Source organism: Pomacea canaliculata, linkage group LG1 (assembly GCF_003073045.1).
Source record: "Pomacea canaliculata isolate SZHN2017 linkage group LG1, ASM307304v1, whole genome shotgun sequence".
NCBI classification, from domain to species: Eukaryota; Metazoa; Mollusca; class Gastropoda; order Architaenioglossa; family Ampullariidae; genus Pomacea; species Pomacea canaliculata.
In genome coordinates, this window is record NC_037590.1 from 12,834,765 (window position 1) to 12,859,962 (window position 25,198).

General features: G+C 43.7%; 1 protein-coding gene across 1 annotated transcript in view; it reads left to right on the plus strand.

Moving 5' to 3' along the window:
- LOC112570559 (transcription factor Sp9-like) overlaps positions 1–9,717 on the plus strand; it is a 37,946-nt gene extending 28,229 nt beyond the window's left edge. Inside the window, 3 exon segments of the mRNA XM_025249073.1 lie at positions 6,305–7,214; positions 7,217–7,357; positions 7,360–9,717. Of these exon segments, the coding sequence (XP_025104858.1) occupies positions 6,305–7,214; positions 7,217–7,357; positions 7,360–7,694 (1,386 nt within the window). The 3' untranslated portion in view covers positions 7,695–9,717.
- The last annotated feature ends 15,481 nt before the right edge of the window (positions 9,718–25,198 follow it).

Sequence of the window (25,198 nt, forward strand, 5' to 3'; positions counted from 1 at the left end):
CACGAAGGTACAGTTAGACACACGCACCAACTGCACCCGAGGGTTCAATGGGGGAGAGGGAAGAGAGACCAGTAGCACCCCGTCACACGAGGGTACAGCTAGATACACACGTGACTGATGAGAGATCTTCTCTTTTTTTCCGGACCTGGCTCTAAAAGGGTACTTCGAACCACAGGCAGGCACATACACCCCGGGGCACTCTGTATTTGGGGTTGTTTGTCATGGAAACCAAGTCCAGCGAGGCGAGGAGGTGAGTCCCTGAATCCCAGGCAAACCGGGGGTCCTCTCAGTCTGTGAGATTGTCTAGCATCAGGTGAGATGAAGTTTAGTCTCAAGGGGGAATTTCCGGGAAATTAAGTTCTTGGGGTTCTTTTCCGTTGCATGGACCTGTCACCTTTTTCAGGTGATCCTGAGGTCTCCTCGTACTGTCGTCTGCTGCACGCAATAGTCACTGCGCGGCAAAAAAAAAAAGTGTTTGTGTGTGGAGATGGGTGGATGGGTGGTAGTGGGGTGCCTAGGTGCAGACGGTTCGCACCTTGTGTGTCCAAGTGTATCGGGTGTCGCAGCCACCCTGATCAACGCTTTCAAGCAGCATCGGGTGCCCGGTGCTGCGACGGGTCTTCTGTTTCCAACTAATCGCCCGCTGCCGCAGCAGACAATCCGCGCCGCGGAGTCCTGCTTTATGTGACGTGCTCGCACCTTCCGGACCAGCCTCGCGAAGACGTCACAGTCAGCAGCAGTCCCCGCGGGCAGCGGGAGTCGATGAAGAAAGAGTTCGTATCGGTGCATAGTCTGCAAAGACGAAAGCAAAAAACGCCGATACCCCGATACCTTTGATGAAAGTGTCAGCAGGAATCTTGGAGGTTGTAGAATGCGATGGGGACGAGACTGCCGGCGAGGGAAAGTTTGCAAAATTATGGTGTGTGTGTGTGCAAGCGTGTTTCAGAGAGAATGGAAAAAGTAATGGTTAAAATAATTTACACTAGTATACAGCTTTATTCTCTTTCTTTGCATTCCAACGTTTCCGATAATTTTGCATAAAAAAACAAACAAAACCATAAAGAAAAACTAAATTAAAACATAAATGTTTTTAGGTCTTAACTCAGTTCTTTGATTTAAAGAGCCGATGCAGTTGTTTGTTTGTTTTTTTTAAAAAAACCAGCAGTGTTGGCTGCGTCGCATTAACTTGATTGGGAACCTTTTTTTTTGCCCAGGTCCCTTTGGATGTTTATAACGGGCCACACAAAATTATCAACTTAAAAAATTAACTTACTATATTTAGTCACTTTTTTGCATCGTGTTTACCCCCAGTCTGCCTAGCACCGACTGTCCCCAGCAACACACCATTACATTCAGAAGGGCCGCGAGCAACCGATGAGAAGAAGATGTTTGTCCCCTCAAGTACTCAATGTGACCTGTCTATCCCGTAATGGCCGTTCCTTGTTTGTCGCACAAAATGTATTTAGATTATTATGATTCACATCATATAAATTCATGCTGCTATGAAAAAAGCCAGATTTGTTAAATTTCAAGACCCCCTGCGGTTGTCGTAGCAGGGACAGACTAAATGATTTCGCGGTCGGTTGCTCCCCACCCCTGATGTAGAAGATAAGAGGGTACACTATCCACACATCAAGTGAACTTTTATTAAGCTGCACGTAAACAGTTCATCCACTCAAAGACAGACACAAAATAACATCGGAAGGTTCACTCTTCCGACATCCCTGTATCAAATAAACGTGTGGCAACTGCAATAAACAGGTTTAACAAACAAGATTCATTGCTATAAAATAATTAGCACAGGTAAGACAACATCCACCTACAGTCTTTTCATCATAATCGCGAGCAGCTCCCAGTGTCAAGGACCACAAACGGCAGCTTAATGTAGAGGTCCTGTTGATGCAGATGAAGGCGGTGGGCGGTTGACAACGGATCACATCCCCTTGCTCAAGAATGCCACTTTGTGAGACCAGGTCAGTCTCCAAGCTGCTGTAAGCTGCAGTCGGCCAATTTCTTTACGAGCCTGGCATCTCGAGCAGCAAGGTAGCCGATTACTTTATTGGACGGATATTTTACCGAGCGCTTTGAACTGTCAGTGGCCAAGTATGTATGGGTCCTACGCTGCTCGATTTCCTTAATGTAAATTCACCGCTTCCCCCCAAAAGCTGTGCTCCCCACACCCACACACCTCCCAGCCAGCTCCATCAGCAGCGGAGGGTAAAGGCGATGGTGACCAGGGTGGGGGAGACGCTCTGTGAATGTCGTCGTCTCACTTTCCGCCGAGCGCGGACGAGGCGTCGCGTTAAGGAGGCTGAAATAAATTTCACGGCACTTGCAGGCAGGTGTGGAGTACTTTGAGAAGGCGTTTGATCAATGTCGGGAGGCTGTCCGGTGAATATTGCACTTAACCGTAAAGAGAGCATCAGTCTTCGTAGATACTCACCTACAAAGAGGTATCCGTGTGTGTCTTTCATTAGCACGTGTACAGAGAGAGAAGAAGGAAAAAAATCTCTTCGCCATATACTTCTTATTGATGTTAGGAATAAATCATGTGTTTGATCTCCATTTTGGTGTTTTGCGATCAATTTGTCTGATTAAACATAGAAAATATCTGCTGCTGCAAATGGACGATGTCATTGTATTCGACGTGAAAATATTTTTCATCGTCTTCATCGATTGCTTTTTTAAAAATTTTCTTCACTCTTTTCTGAAATATTTATTTATGTCAACACTGAATATTATGCTCAAACATTTTACACGTGCTGTCTTCGCATACCAGTTTCAATAGTTACGAAGTGGTTTATCAAAAACAGTTAACATTAATATTTTAGAAGAAATAGTGGGACAACAAAATGGAATTGGTGTAGAAATTAATGTGAACTATCGAGGATGTTTCGTGCATAACAGTCAATAAGAAAAACCCAAAAATTCGCGTCGACCATTTGTAGTATAAAGATATATCTTCTCGACTTTTCGAAGGACATGGAATATCATTATGAAGTACATCTTGAGGTTTCTTAGTATCTTGGCAAGTAGTGTACTGTTTAAACTTAGGTAGGCAAGTAGTGCACTTTTAAGACAGAGTACAGCCTGCTATAGAGACACATGGGGTAGGGGGGACACAACTGGAGGTGCACTCTTATCCAGCAGGTAGTCAGTCATCGTTTCTGAGCAGCTCATTAAGAGGAATATACACTTACCGATCTTTAAGACGAAGCTACAATGTCCTGTGCACACTTCCGTATAATCAAATGATCTATGTTTAACCTTCTGTTTAAAATAAATACAAATATTTAAGCCATCTTCCTGTTGCCCCCGACTACTAACAAGTTTGTGAAGATGTTACGAATGGCATTGTTGTGGTGCGCGCCATCGACCTCTCATACACATCTGATGGAATAACGGTGCTTGAATCAATATGCCGACTGCAAATGAAAACAAATTGTGAGTTAATGCATTTAACAAGATTGCTTTTTAGGTCTCCGAAGCTGGTTTCCCCTCTTTGTCGCTTCTTGTATTTTTTCTCCCCCTAGGAATCCTTAATCGATGTTAGGAGGCCCTAAAAACACTGTGTGATCGTTTGCTCTCCTTCTCGCAGCATTTCCTTCTGTTTTCCTGCATTCCTGCCCCTTTTCAAGAGTTTCCGAAACCGAGCCGCTACAGATAAAAGGATGTTTTAATAAGTAAATGTTTGCTGTTGAAAGTTTTAATAGATTGACATATTTGAAGAAAAAACCAAAACAAAACAACAAATTTGATCTCGTGCAAGCACGAGAAGCTGCAACCACCGGGCACTCTTAAAGATACAGTATCCTTTACTCTACAGCCTATCAACATTGTCTGCCTAGCGCATCCTGAAAAAGACATAATTGCCATCGAACCTAAAATCGTTTCCGGAAGAAAGAAAATGCGGGCTGATAAGAGCCCTTGGGATCCCGTCCGTCTTTTCCGCCCGAGCACTGGCAGGCAAAAACAAGGGAAGAGCTCCCAAACAGGACAAGAGCAATTCCGCTTTCTAGCACCGAACAAGCCGGCGCCATCAATCAATGGAAGACAAGGCTGGCTGCTGCTGCAGTCCGAACTGAAACAGGGCCACTGATTGCGAGGGAGCAGAGTTCACTGAAGAGAGGCCACCTCTCTCTCTTTCCCTCCCTCTCTGTATCTCCTCTTTTTCTCTCTCTCTCCCTCCTCTCGCTCATTCACTCTGGCTTGCTCTCTGTCACCCCTTCTGAAGGCCTGGAGGTGGATGATCATTGATGAGGAATAATCTAGCCAGGGCAATTTCATATAGTTTCCGTAATTATGAGTTTCCTCGCCGAGTTCTGTTTGTGCACGGCTGCATCATATAATCGGCTCCTCAAACGACTTTGAGTGTTCGTAATCAGCGAGACCTCGAGTCACACGAAAACGATGGGCAATTATAGGAGAGGGGTAATTTTCCTCCATCCGCTCTGTTATAGTGTTTAACCGGAAGCCTTTTGTTTTTATAGGACCTATCGCGGTGTAGGCAGTGCAATTTCAAGTCAGGAAAAAAGGGATCTCAAAGTCAGATGAGCAACGGCAAAGATTTCTCTACAGTCGAGCCACTGGATACCAATCAGTGGCGTACACTAACTAGTTCACAATCGGAAGTCATCTACTGTCATTGAGGACAAACGATGAAGAACTATGTCTGCCAATGAGGTGGAATGTGATGTGTCACGTGACATCAGCATGGTCAGTGGATTGTAGTAAAGAAGTGAAGAAACAGGGTGATAGTGACATGATATCTAGACAGACGACAAGATCTCTAACAAACAACAACAAATACTTGGACGACGACGACGATAGCTGGTCTCGAAGCAAAGAGGTCATTGCGTACCTGTTCAGTAACCACTCATGTTGAAAAGATGAATGCCATCAGCACAATGCGGATGGGCGCCCGACACTGTAGTGGGTAAAACACTACATTGAGAGGCTGTGGGTTCAGATCTCGTCTCGGGTCACTCTTTGTATTTAACACCCGATCGCAGGGATGAAAGTTGGGAGTTGTTTTTTTTTCGGGTAATCCAGTTTCCTTCCCCGTCCTTTTCCCGTATAGTTACCCAACCACACATTAAGTTTTCTCCTTCTTAAGATCTGACTGTCGGTGGTTTTCTCTCGGAGTACCCAGGATTTCTTCATTGTATGTGTAAATGCGTGTTCATGAAGGTGCATTTGATACCATTGAAAGGTGGATGCTCGCTCGTGTGTAAAGCGATTTCAGCAGTGCTGTGGTAAAGGCGCCATGTAATAAAGGCCCTTATTGTAATCACTATTTCTTTCTTTTTTTATTTTTTTAAGAGAAGTTCTTGAGTTTTACGCCGTGTGTTGTCTTTACATGTCCGTTAGTTCTTTTTTTTTTTTTTTTTTTTTGAATAAGGGACACGTAAAACGTGTTTTGAATATTTGACAGAACCTTATAGGCCAGTGACCGACATGCCTGGAGAGTTCATCATTTGTCTAAGTAACGTGGTCGCTACGGCCAACTAGAGTATGACTCGAAGTGGCTCGTGTTATGAAAAATTATTACTAATAGCAAGTGTGACAAGATACCACAAACAACCTGACCCGTTAGCGGTTGTCCAGCATGTTCTGGTCCATACATGTACGCCGGCAACGACGCACATCTCATCACCATTATTTTGATTCTACCGTAAGGCGACAAAAAGTAAGATGACTACCGAAAGTAAGGCACTGACGGCTCAACTGTTCAAAATGTTAAAGTCTCGAGCAGTAGGTTGTACAGTTGACCCTAGCGTGCGGTCCTTGACAGAAGCTCGTCTGACTTCCACAGTAAGCTGTCTAATACATCGACTCTTTGATACGTTGGCCGGAAATGACGCAGCGATTACCTGTATCCTCATCATTGACGGCGAGGAAACGTTTTTCAGTAATTAACTCTGACACGACACAATCTGTAGGCCACCTGGCAAGGAGAGGACAGCTGACTCCATTCACCTACTGACACGACACGCCTAAGTGATTTGCTGAACAATGTGACCATTCTTTTTATTGCTCTAATGGGGCTTTTGACGAAGATTTAGGGGTTCACAGAATCTGTTCTAATTTATAAGGCACACTGAGAGTTGTCATTTCCGTAGCTCTACCTGTTTAGGCCGTAAACCCTAAACGACACCTGGAGAAAACCTCCTAACTGTACAGCCACAAAACATGCTCGGACAGACAGTATGGGAAGGAATTTCGTATTTTTAAATGTATTTCCCTGTCGAGTATAAAGTATTTCCCTATACACACGACTCATGCTGATTACTTTCTGTGGCAGGACACGCAAGCTTTTGGAGGGACGCCCTTGGCGATGCTAGCGGCTCAGTGCAGTAAGATCACCAGCAAGTCACCGCCACCCTTGGCTGAAGCCACGGTCGGTAAAGGTTTTCTCCCGTGGAAAAAGCATCCAGGCGGAAGCTCAGCAGCGCCAGGGTCAACGTTCCACCTGTCCTCCCAGAGGGCCTCCGCAGCGCTGACGTCACCACTCTCTATGCAGTCGAACGGTCTAACCGGCCACTACTCGCGATCTTCTGGCGGCTCGTCCACGGGGTGCCCTACCACCTACAGCAGCAACGAACACTTTCTGTATCCTACCACCACCACGGCCTCTCAGAACGACTACAACATCTCGCAGGCTGCCTTCCTGCAGAAGATGCACGGGGAAAGCTCGGGGCTGGCCGCCAACTCGCCGGCCGGCTTTGGTGGGATGTACGGGCGGGTGCCGTCTGTGACAGGTCATTACGAGTCATGGCCGTTTCCAGGTATGTCTGCAGCACACCCGCCCGGACCCCAGGGCCTCAAGACGCCTGCGGAGATGAACGTGGCCATGAACGGGGCGTCGTCGTGGTGGGAAGTGCAGACGGCAGCTGCGGCCCACAACGTCCACGGCGCCAGCGGCAACTGGCTGACGGAGTCGTCGCCCCTCCACCCGCAGATCAACGTGTCCAGTTACGCCGATTACAGCCCCCTCGGCCATTCTCTGACCTCCAGCCCTGGCGCACTTCTCTCGCAAGGCCACCCGCTGCTGCAGGACACCTACAAGGGCATCCTCCCCACGCAGCCGGATCCCCTCTCCGCCTCCTCCGTCAGTCCTTTCTTGCCCCGCCCAGCCCTGGCCAGCCCCCGCTCCTCCCGTAGGTACACAGGTCGCGCCACATGCGACTGTCCCAACTGCCACGAGGCTGACCGGTTGGACCAGCGGGAGAGCATCTTCGGAAGCGCAACATCCACAGCTGCCACATTCCTGGTTGCGGCAAAGTGTACAACAAGACCTCTCACCTGAAGGCCCACCTGCGCTGGCACACCGGCGAGAGGCCGTTTGTCTGCAACTGGCTTTCTGCGGAAAGCGGTTTACGCGCTCGGACGAGCTCCAGCGCCACCTGCGGACTCACACAGGGGAGAAGCGGTTCGCGTGCCCTACGTGCAACAAGCGCTTCATGCGCTCGGACCATCTCTCGAAACACGTCAAGACGCACTCGCAATGCGGCAAGAAGGACAACTCCTCCGGTAGCGATTCGGAGAACAGCCAGGACAACACCAGCCTCAGCTCCCCTCCCCCCAGTGGGGGTGCAGGCAGTGGGCTGGGAGGTGGCAGCAGGCAGGGACTATCCGGAAGTCATGGCGCCAGCTCCCCACCCTTGGTGAAAGAAGAACCAAGAATACGCTGAGGTAGATATGGGTTTCTTTCTTTCGTTTCTTGCAAGGGATCAAAGGGCGCGGACCTTGACTTCATCCCATCAGCTGGGCGAGATGACCTGCAAAGTACATTTTAAAAATGCTCTGCTCTTCACAGATAACAGTTCTACATGTTCACCGGAAGTCTCCATTGAATTTTGTGTTTAAAAAACTCACATACACGTCACGTGAGTATCTTGCTCTTGATACTTTGCAACTTTGCTCAGACGCCAGCGAAGGACCTAAGAGATGCACAGAATAGTGCCTACAGGATTTTGTGTTTCTTGTGTGACCGGACTCCTCGCCGGGAGAGTTTTCGCCCAGTGGTGATGCACTGTTGATGGACTGACTGTCAGACTCAGTACGCAGTGACAAACGTGCTGTTGACAACCTGCTGGGGATGAGCAGGGGAGATAAGGGAGGGAGGGCTGCCTGTAGTCATCTGTTTTGCAATGTACTTTAAGGGGGTTCTTATTGGGTTATTTTGTTCTGCATGCCTCATTTTTCGCCGATCATGCCACAACGGTGGCGTAGGCTGATGAACATGCCGCACGCAAACATTATCTTATCTGGATGAAGATGCCCAGAATAGGAAACCACGGAAGAGGGATGATAACATGGTTTCGGGTTCATTATGGAGGGCTACACGAGAATTTAAAGATTTTTATTTCTGAACGCTGCCGTGCTATCTCTGTCTCCCCATCCCCTCTCCCCACACCACCCACTTCCTTGCACTCTCGCTCTCACATTAAAAATGTCCCTTTATTGAAGTTTGTAGCGTTTTCTTGATCATATCGACAGGGGACTCTCATTAAGAGGTGATGGTATTGAGTTCAGCTGTGGAAATCAGAGCTTCCTGAGTCGTGGCCCACAGCCAGACACAGACACATTGCGTCATTAACGCCAACACTAGAAGTCATCAAAGGCCTTTGAAGAATCCAGTTTTCCTCCCTCAATCTTTTGTTTCGTTTGCAAGCCACACTGCAGAGGGCGAAGTGAAACATTCGTGCATTTCTCGGCATAATATTCAAGAACATTTCACATTTTTAAAAACTAAAAATACTAACATTTATGCATGCTTAGCTCCGTTTAAAGAATTGTAACCGTGTTCTACAAATAATTTTAATCAACATTTAAAAAATGGGGATTATTTTCATTTTTGCGTTAGCAGTGTGTGCACTGTTGCCATATGGTAGACACAATTCCTTTTAAGAGATTGTTATTTATTGAAATTAAATATTTTTAAAAGTAAAAGCAGTTTTGCTTATGCTTCTGAAGATATGAAGAGATTTTAATTGTTTAATTTAATTGGACGGCGAAAATCAAATAAATCTGAATATTAAAAACTTATATCGTGTTCTAGAAAGCATCAAAGTGACGGGATGTTGGTGTCACTAAAGAAAAAATAATTTGAATAATGAGAGTGTTTAAACGATAATTAATTAGGACGGTTGGTTGGCAAAATGCTTTGTTGGGACTGTAGAGAGATGGTGGTGTGAGGTGAATAAATGTCCTGGACGGGACCACTACCCACCCCACTCCCCCACTACCCCCCACTCCGTGTGTACGTCAGCCTGCACGCGACATCTGCATTCGTTTGCATACTCGGTATGAACTGTAATGTGTATGGGGGATGTGTGGGAGGAGAGTACAGTATCGTGAACATTTATTTATTATATAAAACTATGAACATGTCTGAAAATAAAGAAAATAAATCGCCTTCAAAATAAATAAATAAATAGCCCCTTTACCTTTGATCTCTTTCTTTCGTTGCAGTAGCTTTATAATTTTGTGTTTTTTTTTTTTGGAATGTACAGTAAAATGCGGGTACCAACTGCGAAACATTTAATTTTCGTTCTGATAAGCTCTTCCCAGAATAATAAAGTGTTACGAATGTATGTAAACACTTAAATATGGTTTGTCAACCGTGGGACAAGTTTAAACTATTCAAGTTTTCATGGCACAGTGTACTTAAACAGGTGAATAGCAACTAATTATATAGCGAGTGAATCTGAACGTTCAGCTCGCCTTCTGTATTTTAATTGAATATTTTTTAAAATACCAGTTGATTGACATTTACCCAAATAAGGCACGGTGAGACACATGTCTATCATGTGAATTGACCTCAGTGAACAAAATGTATCGGGTGGAGGGGGGAAAACAAAGGAACAAAATCATTTATGACACGCATCGCCCTGGACTTAAAAATAAGAGGACAACTAGAAAGCCAAAATAATAAATATAGCGCTATTTTTAAATTTCTGCAAGATGTGTCTTCATTTAAAATCATTTTAGCTACGCATACAACGATTTTGATATTTATTTATTTGTTTTTGGTCCTGCTTACCTATGTTTGCCTGATCGAACGCACCCGACAACTGTCTGTACAGCCTGACTTATGCAGACAACACCTGCATATTTGCAAAGGAAAGACAAGTGAAGGTGTGCCGACAACAACTTGCCATTTTGTATTTTTGTTTTAGACCTTCACTCTTCCTCGCAATGCACTTCTTATCCAGACTTATAAATGAATAAAATTCGAAATACCCTCGTTGACTTTTTTTACAGGTTTTTTTTTTTTTTTGGTTTTGTTTTTTTGGTTGATTTTTTTTCTTGTTTGTTTATTGCTGTTTCTATTGTAGTTGCGAATGCTTACTTTTAATTTTAAGTAGAAAGCTTCAAACGTTGCTTTCATATGACCGCCTGGATTCCTGGCGAGGGCGCAACCATTACTAATCAGTTTATGTATTCTACAAATAGACAACTTTTGTCCAGGACGACAAGCTCAATGTATTGTTGTTGATCGGTTCTGTTGCTAAGGTGACAGCCTTTGGGAAATGCTTTCACTAGTTGGTTGCTTGGTTGTTTTCGAGTACGAAGCAGTGACAGAGCGTTTGTTGTGTGTGTGTGTGTGCATAATTGTTTATGTGCTTCATCACATGCTGCTATGTATGGTTTCCACGGCACCCTAAATGCTTTTGTACACAACTAGTGATGGGTTATTATGTGTGAAGAAAGAAATGTGCAAGAGTGTCAAAATGATATGAATAATAAAACATTCATCTCAGTTATGTTGTTTATCGTGTTCGCACTGTACGGAGTGTATTATTATTATTTTGATTTCTGTTATTTGTAGATCATTATCATGACCTATGCGGAGGTTTAACAAATGTAAAATTCTAGGGTTTTATTCGCTATAAAATTTTTATGCACATTGTTTAAGACAAAGAAAAATGTAAACCTACCTGCATAGAAATTAAAGATTTCGTTACGGGTGGCAATCTGACGGAGAAAGATAAATGGATAAATGCGACAAGAAAAAAAAATTAATAAAGAAATTACTAATTACTGATACCACATGTGAGTTAAAAAATTATTTCAAAAAAAAAAAATAAATAAACTTGTTCTCATTTTTCTTAATTAACCAAGTAAAATGATAAGTAGAACCTTCGCTGGGAATTTTGATGAAAAGATCAAGTGTTTTGCTGAAACTCCAAGTAACAGAAGGCTGAAGACGGATTAATGTGAGTGGACAAAACTATTTACAGACACAAGCACATCGAAGCGAAGTGGCTTTCAACTGATTACAAACAATGGAGACAGCGTCTCGGGTGAAACTTTATTAGTCAGTGAAACAAGAGGGCGGCGGGGTCTGCTCACTCGCGCCCCGAGTGTTTCTACATTCACCTGAACAAATCACCTTTATCCCAACAGCTACTTTCTATCTGAGGTCCTACCACCATAAGAATAACCATCACCATTCCGTTAATTGTCGGAAATTCGGCGTCTGAAAATAAGATAAACACAATAATAAATGACAGAGGTTAGAACCAAAGTATTGCTCTATCACATACAGATTGCGGAAATTGTTTGAACTGAAAAGATGAATTTTTTTACTAAAATATATTCAGTTATTACAGAAACTAATGACTGGTCTTTATTATAAGTGAAATATAAATATTTGTAGATTAAAGTTTAGATTAAAAATATTTATAGGCTTCGCCGAGACATCGTTGTTATTGAAATACACACTTTAGAAACTTTCGAGATAATGTCGTGACTAAAATACATAATTAATTACTGAAATATGTAGTATGGTCCTTGGTGGCAATATAATCACAGAACTAAAAGTGCACTGTCGTAAAAGACTGAAATATACTGGTTATTACTGAAATCAGTATTAATCTGGTGATTATCTCCTTGCCACTCAGATATTTGAGAATTGATACTGAGCATGGCTGGTCAAGTATAAACAAGCAGAGATGAATTTATTACTGAGATATTTTTTGATAGGTAAGGGGATGGGAATAGTGGCCGCCACAGTGCTTTTGTGTTTTTGTTTGTATCAATCAGACTAAGTGTAGGCAATTCTTTGTGAAGGACCTCTTACCTATTTTGAATCTTCTGCACGTATTTTTCAAATCAGTTCCTGTGATACAAATTCTTTGGCAGTGCTTTGTGGTGATAGCTGTGGCAGAATTGAAAAACAAAATCAGATTCGCCAGAAGTCGGGAGCGACACCCATTTTGACATGACTTTCTCAAACCATCTGTTCCCTGTTTCGTAGGATTCTTCCCTAAGCTCCTGACACAGGAACAGAATTTTTCTGTGAAACCACATGTTTTTGTTTAAAGAGAAAAGAATTGCTCAAATGAGATTAATCGTTTAGGGCTTTTTAGGCTATTTTACAAGGTTTGGCCGTTGATAGGTTTATATTCCAGCTGATTTCTTCATCCCTACAACCACAAAAAGCAGACTTTTGAGATAAAGTCGGTAAAATATTTTTTTGTTTTACAATTCTGATCACAGGCCTCTATTATTTAATTTCGAATCGTGTTTTCTTCACTAGAAGCACAGAACTCCACATATCATATATTACCTGCACTCACCGGCTACCTGTCCCACAGCAAACACAAGTCGTATCCTACTCGGGGTCGATCTGTTCAAAGGTCAAAAGTTGATTGTGGCGCTGCTCCTGCTCGTCACAAATCGTGTCTCCTGTCTTCACCTGTGTACTCTCCTGATTCTTCTCCGATCCCTGTGTCCGTCCTGCCTGCTCCTTGTCACCCAGAGCACACATACCGGAAGTAGTAATGCCTTCTATTCGCCGGAGCGTCATCTTGGTTCAGGCATGTATCATAATTATTTTCAAGTATTTGAACAGCGAGAAATATTTTATAGATGTATTATTTATATGCAGTAATGAAACGGCCTCTTTCCTTGACCTCTCTAATAAAAAATATCTAAGAAAAGCTAAATCTACTAAATAAGTTATTAACAACAAATATCGTTTGGTTTTTGTTTGTTTGTTTGTTTGTTTGCTTTTTTAAAGAAAAGTTCACTATCTCTAGGCACATAGCTGCGACAAAAATGGAATCGAGTAAAGAAAAGGAAAACAGTAAGAGGCACTACCCTGGGTGTGACCATTCACACAGATTGCGTGCAAGGTTCCGAGAAGAGCCCTCATTCTGCGCATGCGTGCCAGCGCAAACCTGCCTTCCGCTGGCTACAAATACAAAATTGTGCTTTGTGAGCAGTGAATGGCGCGCACCCTGCACCATACCCGGCCTCACTACCCGCCACGCTTGACAGCTTCACAAGGCACCTGATCTGTACCGCCGCAGACCTTCGTATGTCTTTAGGTGAAAAGAGTTCTCCTCGATTGAACACGTTGGGGTTAAAGTGTCTGGGGCTGCATTTTTCTTCCTGGGATGGGGTAGAAAGCTGGTGCTAGCCTGACTCTTTTTCCTCCCTTCTATCCCACCTTTCTTCTTTCTCCCCTCTTCCACTCGTACTAAAAGACATGAAAGTACCATGAGTACCAGTTAGCAAACCTGGATGGTTAAATGTGTTATTTTTGTTTAATTAGTTATTGGTCATCTAAACTAATAGTCATATTAGTAAAATAAACAAAGTTAATCTGTGTGCGTAAAAAACGGATAAGTTTCTCCTTGAGCAAAGCTCTAAACAACTTTTTTTTTAATTAATTCATTATTGTCGCGCTTGATTACATGTATATCTTTGACAACTTCGATGGGCATCAGGAGCAAGAAGGACCCGACCCCTCCCGCCCAAAAGGAGGGAGGTAGACTGTCTTTATTTTGTTTAATTACCTTAGTCCCTTAGCCTTCCTAGTTCTGAGACTACATCCTCTTAGCTTTATATATGATTCTTTAGGGGAATTAATAGAGGGAACTCAATATGTCTAATTAATGGAGAATGTATTTGTATTCCACCTACATCTTAATGCAAAGGAAACACCAAGAGGAAATTATCATCCACCTTTCACATCCAGTCTAGAAAGATGTCGAAAACGAAGTGAAACATAATAATAAAAATAATAATGAGAATGAAACATAATAATAAGAAGAAGAAGAATGAGAATAATAAATTTTACGAGGATGGAGAACTAATAAATACATCGTTGAAACATGACTTTGTTCTCTGAGACACTAAAGCGACCTTCCCAACAGGAGAGCCAAGGAGAGAGTGCCTTATCAAGTATCCAGCAGGAATCGTTCATTACCAGGCTATTTCCCTGCCACTTTCTGCGAGGAAGCGCTGACAATATTTCGCAATTAACATGTCTTCCAACTCCGCCTTTTGTGGCAAGAGGCTGCCTGACAAAAACTTCTCTCGCAGTGTTTTTCCCACATGAACATTGTTTTCATATCAGTCGTTTCGTCTCAGTGGTCCGCGAAACACCCACTTTCCCAGTTATTCGCGTCACTTTGTTGAGAGTAATACCCGGGGTTTCTCGCGAATAGTCTTGATTTGTACTGCTCATGATTTCCGCCGAGTTCTTTGCATCTGGCACGAGTGAGAGAGGAAGGATGGATATTTAGGAGCGTCGAGAGTTTGTCGAGGTAAAGAGACAGTTCAAGCAGGAACTTGTATTACTGGACTGCCGGCAGACGATTTTTTTTTTTTCCAGTTAACTACTAAAACGAGGCATGAGATTACAAAGCTTCCGGTTTAGTCACATTCTTTGTTTAGGCTCGCCGAGACTAACAGATGAGAACTTGGCAAGAGGCTAAGCGTTGGTCTTCGGCAGACAGACAGCAATCAACATAACGTCCATGGTTCAAGGGACAGAAAAAACAGCTTTCATCAGAAAAACTTCGTAATCTTTTTCTTCATTCGTGGCGTTGTCTGTCTAAATACAGTGATAAAAAATGAGTATGTAAAAATACAAGTATACATCCACGCATCGAGTTATCCGTGCGTTCGTCAGTAAGTACACGCACTGGCAAAAGCAAACTATTATCCCCGCTACTGTTGTGGACTGAGCTGGAAAACGTTGGCAATTCCTTGCAAGCACACCCCCTCCGGCCCTGCCACCGCACCGCTTTTACCATCTACACCCGGCGTTCATGATCAAATGATTTTCCTGTGGCCAAGACCATGAATGGTAATTTGCTAATCGATCCAGAAAATATAGCCGCATACAAAATGGCCCAGTTGACGCTAGCCTGTCAAGAGGTGGCAGCCAGTGCGCCCCGTGACCTCTGTGACCCCCACGCGGAACCTTGCGCTTGCAGCGTGCACAGGCGCAACACCTGCCAAGGCGATGCCCGGGCACTGGCAGCCTGCCAATGGGGCCGCCGGCCATTGCGCTGACGTCAGCGGGGTTAGGCCCCCACAACAGAGTAACATGCCGTACGAAGTCAGTTTGCGAAACAAAAAATAAAACAAGGCTGCAGGTTCCGGACGGTTGATCATCAAAAGTTGTCATCAAGACCTGAGCTGTTCAGCCAAATTTTTTTCTTTCTTTCCATCTAACCCACACCCCACCCTTACCCTCTCCCTCCTTTGTGCGATGCGTGTGGCAGATGTGGCGTCTGCTTGTAGTGGATAATGAAGAACCTAAGTAAAGCACAACCACTGCACTGAGAGCCCCTCCGCAATGAGCAAATGCTTCAAAGAAAAAACTGTTTGGAAAAAAAAAACTATTCACCGGAAATTTTTAATGTCAAGTGCCGCAGCGACTCCCATTTTTTAAAAATCTTTTTATCTCATGATAAATATTTTCCCATTGAATTTTATGTCGTAATCACACGGTGCCATGCATGTGTCGCATTTGCACGCAGCTGACCTCTATCCGCTGGGGGAACTTTGTGAAAAACAAAACGGTGGAAATATTTTTCACAACTCATTGCAGCTCTCAGTATGACAGGACAACCCCAGCACGAGTCTGGAACGCAGCACCACAACGTCAGCATGCAGCGCCACTAAGGGGAGCAAATCCTTTGACGCCATCGCACCTGTAACCTGTTCGTACGACACGAGGTGCGCGACACCTTACACGTGCAAATCACAGTTCACGAGCCCAAAAGAAACCTTTGACTGAGACACTACTTCAGCAGTGGCTCTTGCAGAAATAGTTCTACCATTTATTGTTTTTTCTAGTATTATTTGTTTCTACTCGCCAATGTTTATATGCAGCATATATATATATTAAAACCGAACTTGTTTTCTTTTTCTTTAAGGTGAGGATCGTACCTGTACCACGACAGGTTCCTGATTTAGAAATGTCAGAGCTTCTTTGACTATCATCCCTGAGAAATTAATAAAATTATTAGCAAAGTAGTGTCGTTCACAATCAGTTCTGAAAAATTCTTTTATTAATTATTTGTCTTTTTTGAAACAGTCGATTGAAGAGGACAGACTGAATTTCTAATTCAAAATTTCAGGTTGCAAAATAATGAAAACGAGGGCTTTATTTTCAAATAGCACCTCGAAATAGGGTCACCATCTTTTATTTCACAAAAAATAAAGACTTCCGAAAACCGCAGCTGTGTGTTAGCCACGATTATGTGTAAATGGTTCGTTTGCAACCCCAAAATTTGAACGGAAATGATTGAGAAGGTCAGCATCGATCCTTTAAGACCAATTTGCCCTTTCACTTGCCTTTCCTTTAAAGTGTCGCCCGTTTTCAGAAGCGGAAATGTCCTGCTGGGCACATCTGCACGGTAATCTGCAAACTCGTCGGTGGCGATTGAAGAGGTTCGAAATGTTTATAATCTCGAATTAACATTTTACTTTCATCTTCGCTTTCTCTTTATCATTGTTCTTCTTTATGTGTGTTTTCTCGTCTGTGTGAATAGCTCAGTCTTATTAGTCATTAAGCCGCAAGTTTGACGTTCTGTAATGATAATGCTGGAGAAAGAAAATAAAACAAACAAACAAACAAACAAACAAACAAACAAACAAACAAACAAACAAAGACAAACCACCAGCTAATACCACCAAACCCCAATGATCATCATCGGTAAATAAGCAAAACTTATCTGCGGGACACCAATTTTGGAGCTGTGGACAAGAAGATGGCAGATCTCGAGAGGCGATGAAAGGGTCCACCAGATGTCGCTGCCAGGCGCTGGCTTCCCTACTGCACATGATGTCCTCGGCTTGCAGTGCTGCCAGCGGTTCAAACGGCGCGGCGTGCGTCCTTTAATTAGGAGGACAGGAAACATTAAATCAGACTGCCGACGACTTGCAGTCATCCTCCATCAGGGCAAATTCAGGCTCGGGCAACTGTGGGAGTCGCTGGAGCCTGCATCGACTGTCAAAAGACCCCTTGGCTCAGGCTCGTAACTGTCAATGGGTCATTCCTTCCATCAGGCAAATATTTTCATTTTCATCATCTATTTCATTTCCTTTTTCTTTTGGGAAACAAATAACAAAGTAGGAAATAGGTGAGCACTATTGATTTTTTTTTTAAAGTGACTGACAGTTGGTTGTCATGGGAGTTGTCTTCGTCCGCTTGTAGGTCATACATTCGCACGTCTCTGTTTATTTATTTTAAATCATATTGTAATAAATACTTCTGATATGTAGTTATAACATCAAGCTTATGAAAATAATATGTTTGCTCCCGATTTTTAAAAAAATAAATTAGCTTGCAAAACTTTTGTGTGACATTTGTGGCTACTCATTTGATGTCTGTTAGCTTCCTCCTTCACACAGTCCTTTACTCACACAAAAAAGAGAAGTTTTTTTTGACATAAAGATTCGTGATAGTTGTTTTTTTTCTTTAATCTTTTCTTGTTGTTGTTATTTCTATTATTCAATGAATCAATCATTCCTCTTTTTTTTTTTTTCTTGATTCTGTCTTTTTCTTTTTTCACACATTTTCTGGTTTTACTTTTACGAGTTATTTCACTTGTTTTTAATAAATAATTTAATAATTATTATTTGCTGCGATAATAGGACAAAGGAATCGAGGTAGTTTAGGTACGTGCTTTTAAAAATTATCCTCGCAACATCATTACCTCACTATTGACTCTTTTTTACATTTGAAAATCTTTTCTTCTGAGCAAATTACGTTTATGCCGAGTAGTTGAACTTAGAAAAAAAAAAGTAGAAAGCATCGATTGACTGTTCGCAATCATCGCAAAATTTACTCAAGTTTCGAAAGTATCGGAATGACCTGAATATTCTCTTCCCCGACTTTACGCCTATTGGAAATTTCTGGGCCGTGACAGGAACTTCACGCGCTACACCTGTGTTCCAGTCAGCCGCGGGCAAATCAAGAAATCAGCCAGCATTTTGGCCGGAGAAAGCCAACGCCGGAACGATTGACCAAACAGGAGCCTATAAGTATATGTTTGCCAGCGTCCAACCGGAAGAGGACTCGAACAGAGGACATGTAATTACCTTCGATCACAAAATGAGTAGTTAGGACAAATCGCGGGGAATGGTCAATACCAGCGAAGAAGCTGGACTGCGACTGCCTCAAATCTTCACAGGGAAAGTTATCTCCGCTTGCAGTCCGCCAGCATGTTTTACGTTTCATGTAACAAGATACACCGCCAACTTACAAAAAAAATAAAAAATAACAAAAATAAAAAATAATGACAATAGATGCTTTTGTGAAAGAGGACAGTGGGGCAAACGTGATTTCTGCAAATGTAGAACAAACAGAGCACAGTGGTAACAACACGTGGATTTTCTTTTAAGTGAGGATTTCCATTGTTTTCCGATATGAAATAATGTAATCTTTGTGGATAAATTTCTCAAGTGTTTGTTTAAAAAAATACATTTTCATATCATGGAAATTTTTGACAAAGATGTTATTTCGAGGAGTAACAGTGCTGAGCATCAAGGATATTCATCTGTATCGCATATTTTCAAAATACAATGTCTCGAAATGGTTCAGGAAATGAAGATTGCCAACAGTTAGAAGATCACCTAATTCAAGGGTTTAAAAAAAAAAATATTTTAACAATATATTTGCCACCTCGAAGATGTTGAATAGTCTTGTACAAAATTGTTAGTTCGACGGAAACAAACCTGGGATTGTCGTGAATTTTTTTTTTTTGTCTACAGTTTCTTATACATGTACTTGAACTTGTCAAGTGAAAATCACAGCTCATCGCCTGGAAAGAAAGTGGTTTGCTATCACTGCTCAGGACAGTGTTTAGGATGAGTGATCCCATTCTAAAGATAGATGCCCTGATGCCGCTTGCCCTCAGCAAGAGTTGTCAGCCCTGATGGGGTTTGCTTTCACCAAGAGTTGTCTCCAACCTCCTCAGCCAAGGTTGATGACTTGAGTGACTAGTCAACGGTGCGTCCTCCGCCCCAGCCATCGGCGTAACCGATGATCCTCCTCCCAGAAGTCTGCAGACAAGAGGGACGTGTGACATGCCCTTGGGAAATTCTGTAGAAGGCTTGTCCGTGTCAATGTGCTCACGCACGTACGCATAGACTCGCAGGGCACGCACACACACACACGCACGCACGTGGGACATTTGGACCCACTGGGGTCAGCAGGCAGTAACAAATGCTCGCCTCCACAAGTCACTAGTGTGCTGTGTACGACGTCCGGTGGCAGGACCATGCAGACCTCCCTATCACTTCCACAGACAAGAGACCGGAAGTGGAGTCAACCGCTTGCTAACCTCAGCCGATAACTTGCCACGTGCCTGATGATGAGTCCAGGTCTGACATCTGCATTTCGAGATGATGCACGTGGTCATCACTGTTATGAAGGTCCAAGTCCTGGGGATGTAACGTCCAAGTCACTTAGCTTTAAAAGCATCTCACTGATCAGCAAGACCACTGGTTGGCTGGTTTATTTAGTAGGAAAATGCTTTACCTTGCTGCGATTTCGTACTATGAGGGGTGGGGGAAGGAAATCTGGAGTACCCGTAGAAAACCCTCGACGCCCAGCCCTGGGGACAAATGTCACACATAGTGTCCCGAGATGAGAACTGAACCCGTGAGCTGCTGACTGCAGTGGTGACAAGCGAGTGTTTTGACCACTACACTACCGGGCGCCCCAAGACCACTGGCTGCGGGGCTTTTCCTGATGTCAGTGCCACGAGTGTTTTTATGGCCAGGGGCTAGCGAAGCAAACTGGTGCCTTAGTGAAAAATAATTGTCATCTTGTAGGAAGACAGATCACAAGGAGATCGTAAAGAACTCGACTAATAACTGCTATTATTGTGAAGATCAAAGCAAAGAAGGTATAATGACAACGTGAAACTTTAGGATAATCAAATAGTAAAGAACAAAAATCTCTTTCAATGAGCTCGTTATTTATATTATTGAAAAAGTGGGAGACTCACCCATCGTCTTACTGACCGGTGAATGATATTTCCAGTCGCCGTTACTTCCTTTGTAAATAAACTTCGCAGCAATGTCTCGATGACAACAGCCCTGATATCATCAACATTACCAGCTAAAGGAAATTATTTTCTTTGTCTGCAGTTATCGTAGATAATAATATGCTTATCGCTACAGGTAGTCGAAGCTTTATTATTCCTCTAGCTACAAATGTCGGCCATATATCAAAAGATCTTGTATTTAAAATTTACCAAAGCTGACTTAAATTTGTCTTAGCTAAGAACATTGATCGATACCGAGTTCTTTTTCTTCTCCTTCTTCTTTTTTTTAACGAGAAGTGAGGGTGGGGACCCAAATTGCTAACGGCCGTCAAAAGATTGACGTCGACCCAGAGGGTGGCGCAGACGACCTCGGTGTACTAGACTCGGCCAGAGGGCATGGCCACCTCACACACCACTATCCCCACCAGCGACTGAGTGCAGAATTTATGACAGTCCTTGACAAAATTAGATCAGATAGCAAAGGAGTAATTACAATTATAATATTTTTTGCTCAAGGCTGCTCCAGCAATGTATCGCCACCGACATCGGCCGCCTCGCCTCGGGTCGGCACCGCTTCTGACATCTCGCCATGATAAGAAAGAAAGTAATTGGCACATTTATCGTCAAGGAGGGCTTGGATCTCGCGCTGCGGAGGATGCTGGTCGGTAGAGCACGTGAAGGAAGGGATGGCCACTTACGCATGCGCAGACGCTGGATATGTCGTGCCGCCCCATGATTCTTTGGTGCAGCGAGATTGTCGGCATGCGCAGTGAGGAGATTTGTCGGCAGGAACACGATACCATATCTCTGTCATATCCCTAACCCTACTGCGAGGTGAAATTTATTTTATTTTTTATTTATTTTTTTTGTGGGGATGGTGTTGGGATTTATTTACCTCGGTCTGCCGAGGAACTACAACAGCCAAGAAAACCTGAAATAAGCAGAAACTACAGTAAAATGAGGCAGCAGGTCTTATGTAAATGAAGCACCGACGGGTCTGTCTCATCTTGTGGTGGGCGAAAGGGTCAGCAGTTGCCTCCAAATCCCTAAATGGCTTCCAGGTTTTGGGAAGGAGGAGTTTGACGGGGTGCCCTGGCAAATCCCTGTAACAGGTCAGCACCAGGTAGGTAGGTGTCTGTCTGTCTTTTCCCACCGCAGACATGTCGGGTCACCGGGACGTCCTGCACACTCAACAGGGCCTTGAACTCAGATTTATGACCATTTCAAATGTATACTTTGGTATTCCGAGAAACTCCTCTTTTAGACCACGCACAAAGGGAGGGGGCAGGCAGCGGGGACTGAGAGAGGGAAAGGGGATAGTGAGAGGGTAGTATTTGTGTGGGTGGGAGAGGGGCGGGTGTGGGGAACCGGAGGATAATTGTTTCCGATGTCCTCTTCTCTCTCGTCACTTTGATGGCGGTCAGGTTTCTCATTGTTTCTCTCTCAGAAGCTGGCTACAAGGGCCAGTAACCCGGTGCAGCGTCAGTGCCCTCCCTTCCGCTCATGATTGTATCTGGAGTGCACTATTGAAAGTCCTACAATCAGTATGGTTTTGATTATCTTCTGCATGTGGAGATAATCGACCGGCGACCAGGGTCCTCCTGCCACGTCACCCATAACGAAAAAAAAAAAAAACCCAGCCTCTCTCTCTCTACCCCCTATCCCGCGGTTTAAAAAAAGCATCATCCTCTTATGAGAAATTGCTTCTTTGTCGACACTTGAAATACCCATTCGTGTTTCGTTTACTCTGTCTCGTCGAGAAAAGTCCTCGTCAGCGAGCCTCCAAGCCTCGGCCCTGCTCTTCCCTCACTTCACCTTATAGATTTTCCATTAGAGGCGGGAAAGAGCTGGTCGCTAGCTCCATCATACCTCGTGTCGCTAATTCAGATCCCCCTCTCTCTTCCTCCCACTGCCCGCCCATGCCCTCCCCGGGCACTCCTTCTCCTCCTCCTGCACACGTTGGCTGTTCTTGTCGAGTGCCGTCTCATTGCCAGCGTCAAACCCTCTGTCCTCGCCTTTGTGGCCCTGGCGGGGCGCGAGTCGAGGCCAGGGCAGTGGAGGTGACAACGCAAGATGGGACTTCAGAGTTTATTTCGGTAAATAACATTCTTTCCTTCAGCTCAGGCCGCCTCGGGACTTCTCATTCACAACCCAATTTTTTTTCTCTCCCTTTCTCGGATAAACAATGTGGATCTCGTTTTATGGGCAATATTTTATCGCAGTAGTCCGATAGTCGTCGCGATGTATTTGAAGGTATTTGCAAAATAGCTTGTTCTTAGACCGCTGTTGCTTAAACTGGTTTTTTTCTTTCTTTTAAGTGATTTTCTTTCCTGAAGTATGCATTTGCACACTTGAATGTTCATTGTCAAACGCAGGTTAGAAGTTTTTTTGTGAAGAAATTTGGATTAAACAAACTAGGAGGTTTTATGAAAGTTTGTGTCAAACACAGGTTAGAATGTTCTGTAAATGTTTGGAAGAAATACACACCAGAGAGTTATATAAAACAGTCCTTGTCAAACTCGAGGTAAAAGGCTTTATTAAAAACAGTTTGGGTCAAACTCTGGCTGGAAGGATTTATAAAACTGAAGACTGACTTCTGCCATTTTGTCTAATGGTTTCATGCGATGTCAAGACGGGTCCAGGTGTTCGGGGTGGGATATTTAGCGCATGCTTAGTAACACCAACAAACGCTGCTACAATTCCCCCAAAGCATTCTCAAATTATTTACTGTGATCTCTGAACAGTTTATTCCTTACACAAAATTAAGAGCATAATCTATATAAGGTGTCTACATCAAAAAACGATTTCATCCATCCGCTGAAATAGGAACCAAGACTTCTTTGCTTCTCTCCTGTGACTAGAGATGGTAACATAGAGGAGTAATGATGGTAACGGTTCATGAAAATAGTTTGGTCTTCGTCTTTTATTGAGGTTTTGCCAGACGGTCCAGTAAGAGGGGACTGAACAGTAAGAGTAGAAAAAGGCGCAGACCCAGTCGAGTGTATTATTATTATCATCTTACAGGCCAAACAGGCCAGTGTTTTATACACTTCTGCGTTGTACTTTTAAAATGAAATGGTAAGAGATGAAGGCAGACGGGAAGAAATGAGATGAAGGAAAGTAGGACCCCAGTCTTTACACCCACAGACAGCAGCACATGACATGATATTTAGACCTGCTGGTCCATCCTTTCGAAGAACTGAACATATGCAAGCAAGGTAGCATGAACACTCGGCACACTTCCTCTCGTCTTGTTCTCACTCGCAGCATGGAGACCGACCTGCTCTTGTCCAGACGAGAGCCCCGCACTCCGAGTCACAACAATGAGATCGGCGACAGGGCTTTTCACCGAGGGCAACTCCAGAACGAGACTTGAGTGGAAAGGGTCGAGAGCTTCATGCTGTGTTGTCATTGGAACTGTCGAGCGTCCACCCGGAAAAGCAGGAACCGCTTCTGGGCTAACTACCCTCCACGGTCGCAGGAGAAAATTACACAGGCGGGCCTACCTATAGCCACAGCCACCACCAGCCCCACCCCGGCACCTCCACCCCACACACAATCCTTTTCTTTCTTTTCTCGCACCCCTTTAGTGTTCCGTCGCCACCCCTGGTCACTGCCCCAGGGAGACGGTGTTTGTAGGGAGAAGCGTGTAGCGAGGCAAATTTCCCCATAATTTTTATCAGGCGGCAGAATCATTGAGCGTGGGCCCTGAATCGCCGTTTCCCTTCCCAACGCTTGGCCGCTCATTGTACCCCAGCAGTGGGGTACCCCTTGGTGCGCAGGTCTGAGTCGCCTTCCACACATTTGTTCTCACCTCATTCGTTATTCACTACGCCTGAAAACTCTCACTACATACCTTCAGGCCAGTTCTTCTTTCTCTCTCTCTGAGCGTCTTCCCCTTCAAAAGCTTACTGTGGACTCGACATTGAAGCTTGTGACAACTCCGCCTGTACTTAGCTACAACGACGCATTTCTGTTTTATGGACCAGAAACCAATGTTGAATTGTTGTTATCGTTGTTGTTGTAGTGTCCCTTCTACCCTTGTCCTGCTACCATTTTTTTCCTTTGGCTTTAGCCGATTGTGATGACAGTGACTTGCCTGCAAGATTTTCTGCTTTGTTATACGATATGTAGAAAGAATTTTTTTTAATGACTTGATCACAGTAATGCTCAGTATAAATAAGTAGGAATCAGAATTGATTTAGGAAATTTAGTTTTCCATAACGAACGATCTTCTGTCTGTTTTGTAGTTTTATAGGTCAGTGATAGTTCAGTGTGATGTTGACCAAATATTTAGCTGTCAGTATAATATTACTATTCTCGTTTCAAATATTACTTTGTAAAACAAACTGTAAAAGTTTGCTTTCACCCCTGCAGTACTACAAAGTACCTGCTGCTTTTCTGATGTTTTCAGATTGTTGATGAGTTGAAGTGTATATATATAATCCGTCAGCAGAGCCTGAAAAGCACTTTGTAAGTCTGCTTTGGTGTTTTACCCAGAGTTTACTCTTCCTCTATCGTCGCTGTGGTTCTCAACCGTCTTCAGTAGACTTCAGTATGTTTTTACATTTCGCTGGACAATATTTGTTCTGATGAACGCAGGACAAGGTTAGAAAAACCTGCATTTAGTGGCTGTCACGGGCAACAAGTTCAGGACACAACTCAGTCTTCACAGTATGTACTCTTAGAACTTCTTTCTTCGTCTCGCCAGTAGGGTCTGTACGGGGCTTAGTCAGACTTCCCCGTGAATTCAAATGTCAGCATATATGGCCATTCACCATTCTCGTGAAAGCCTTCTCAACTGAAGTGTACGTTTAATCGCAGCCGACAATTATCAGAGGTCATGAAGTCTAGCGAAGTCAGGAAATGTTGGAGAGGGTTAGGGA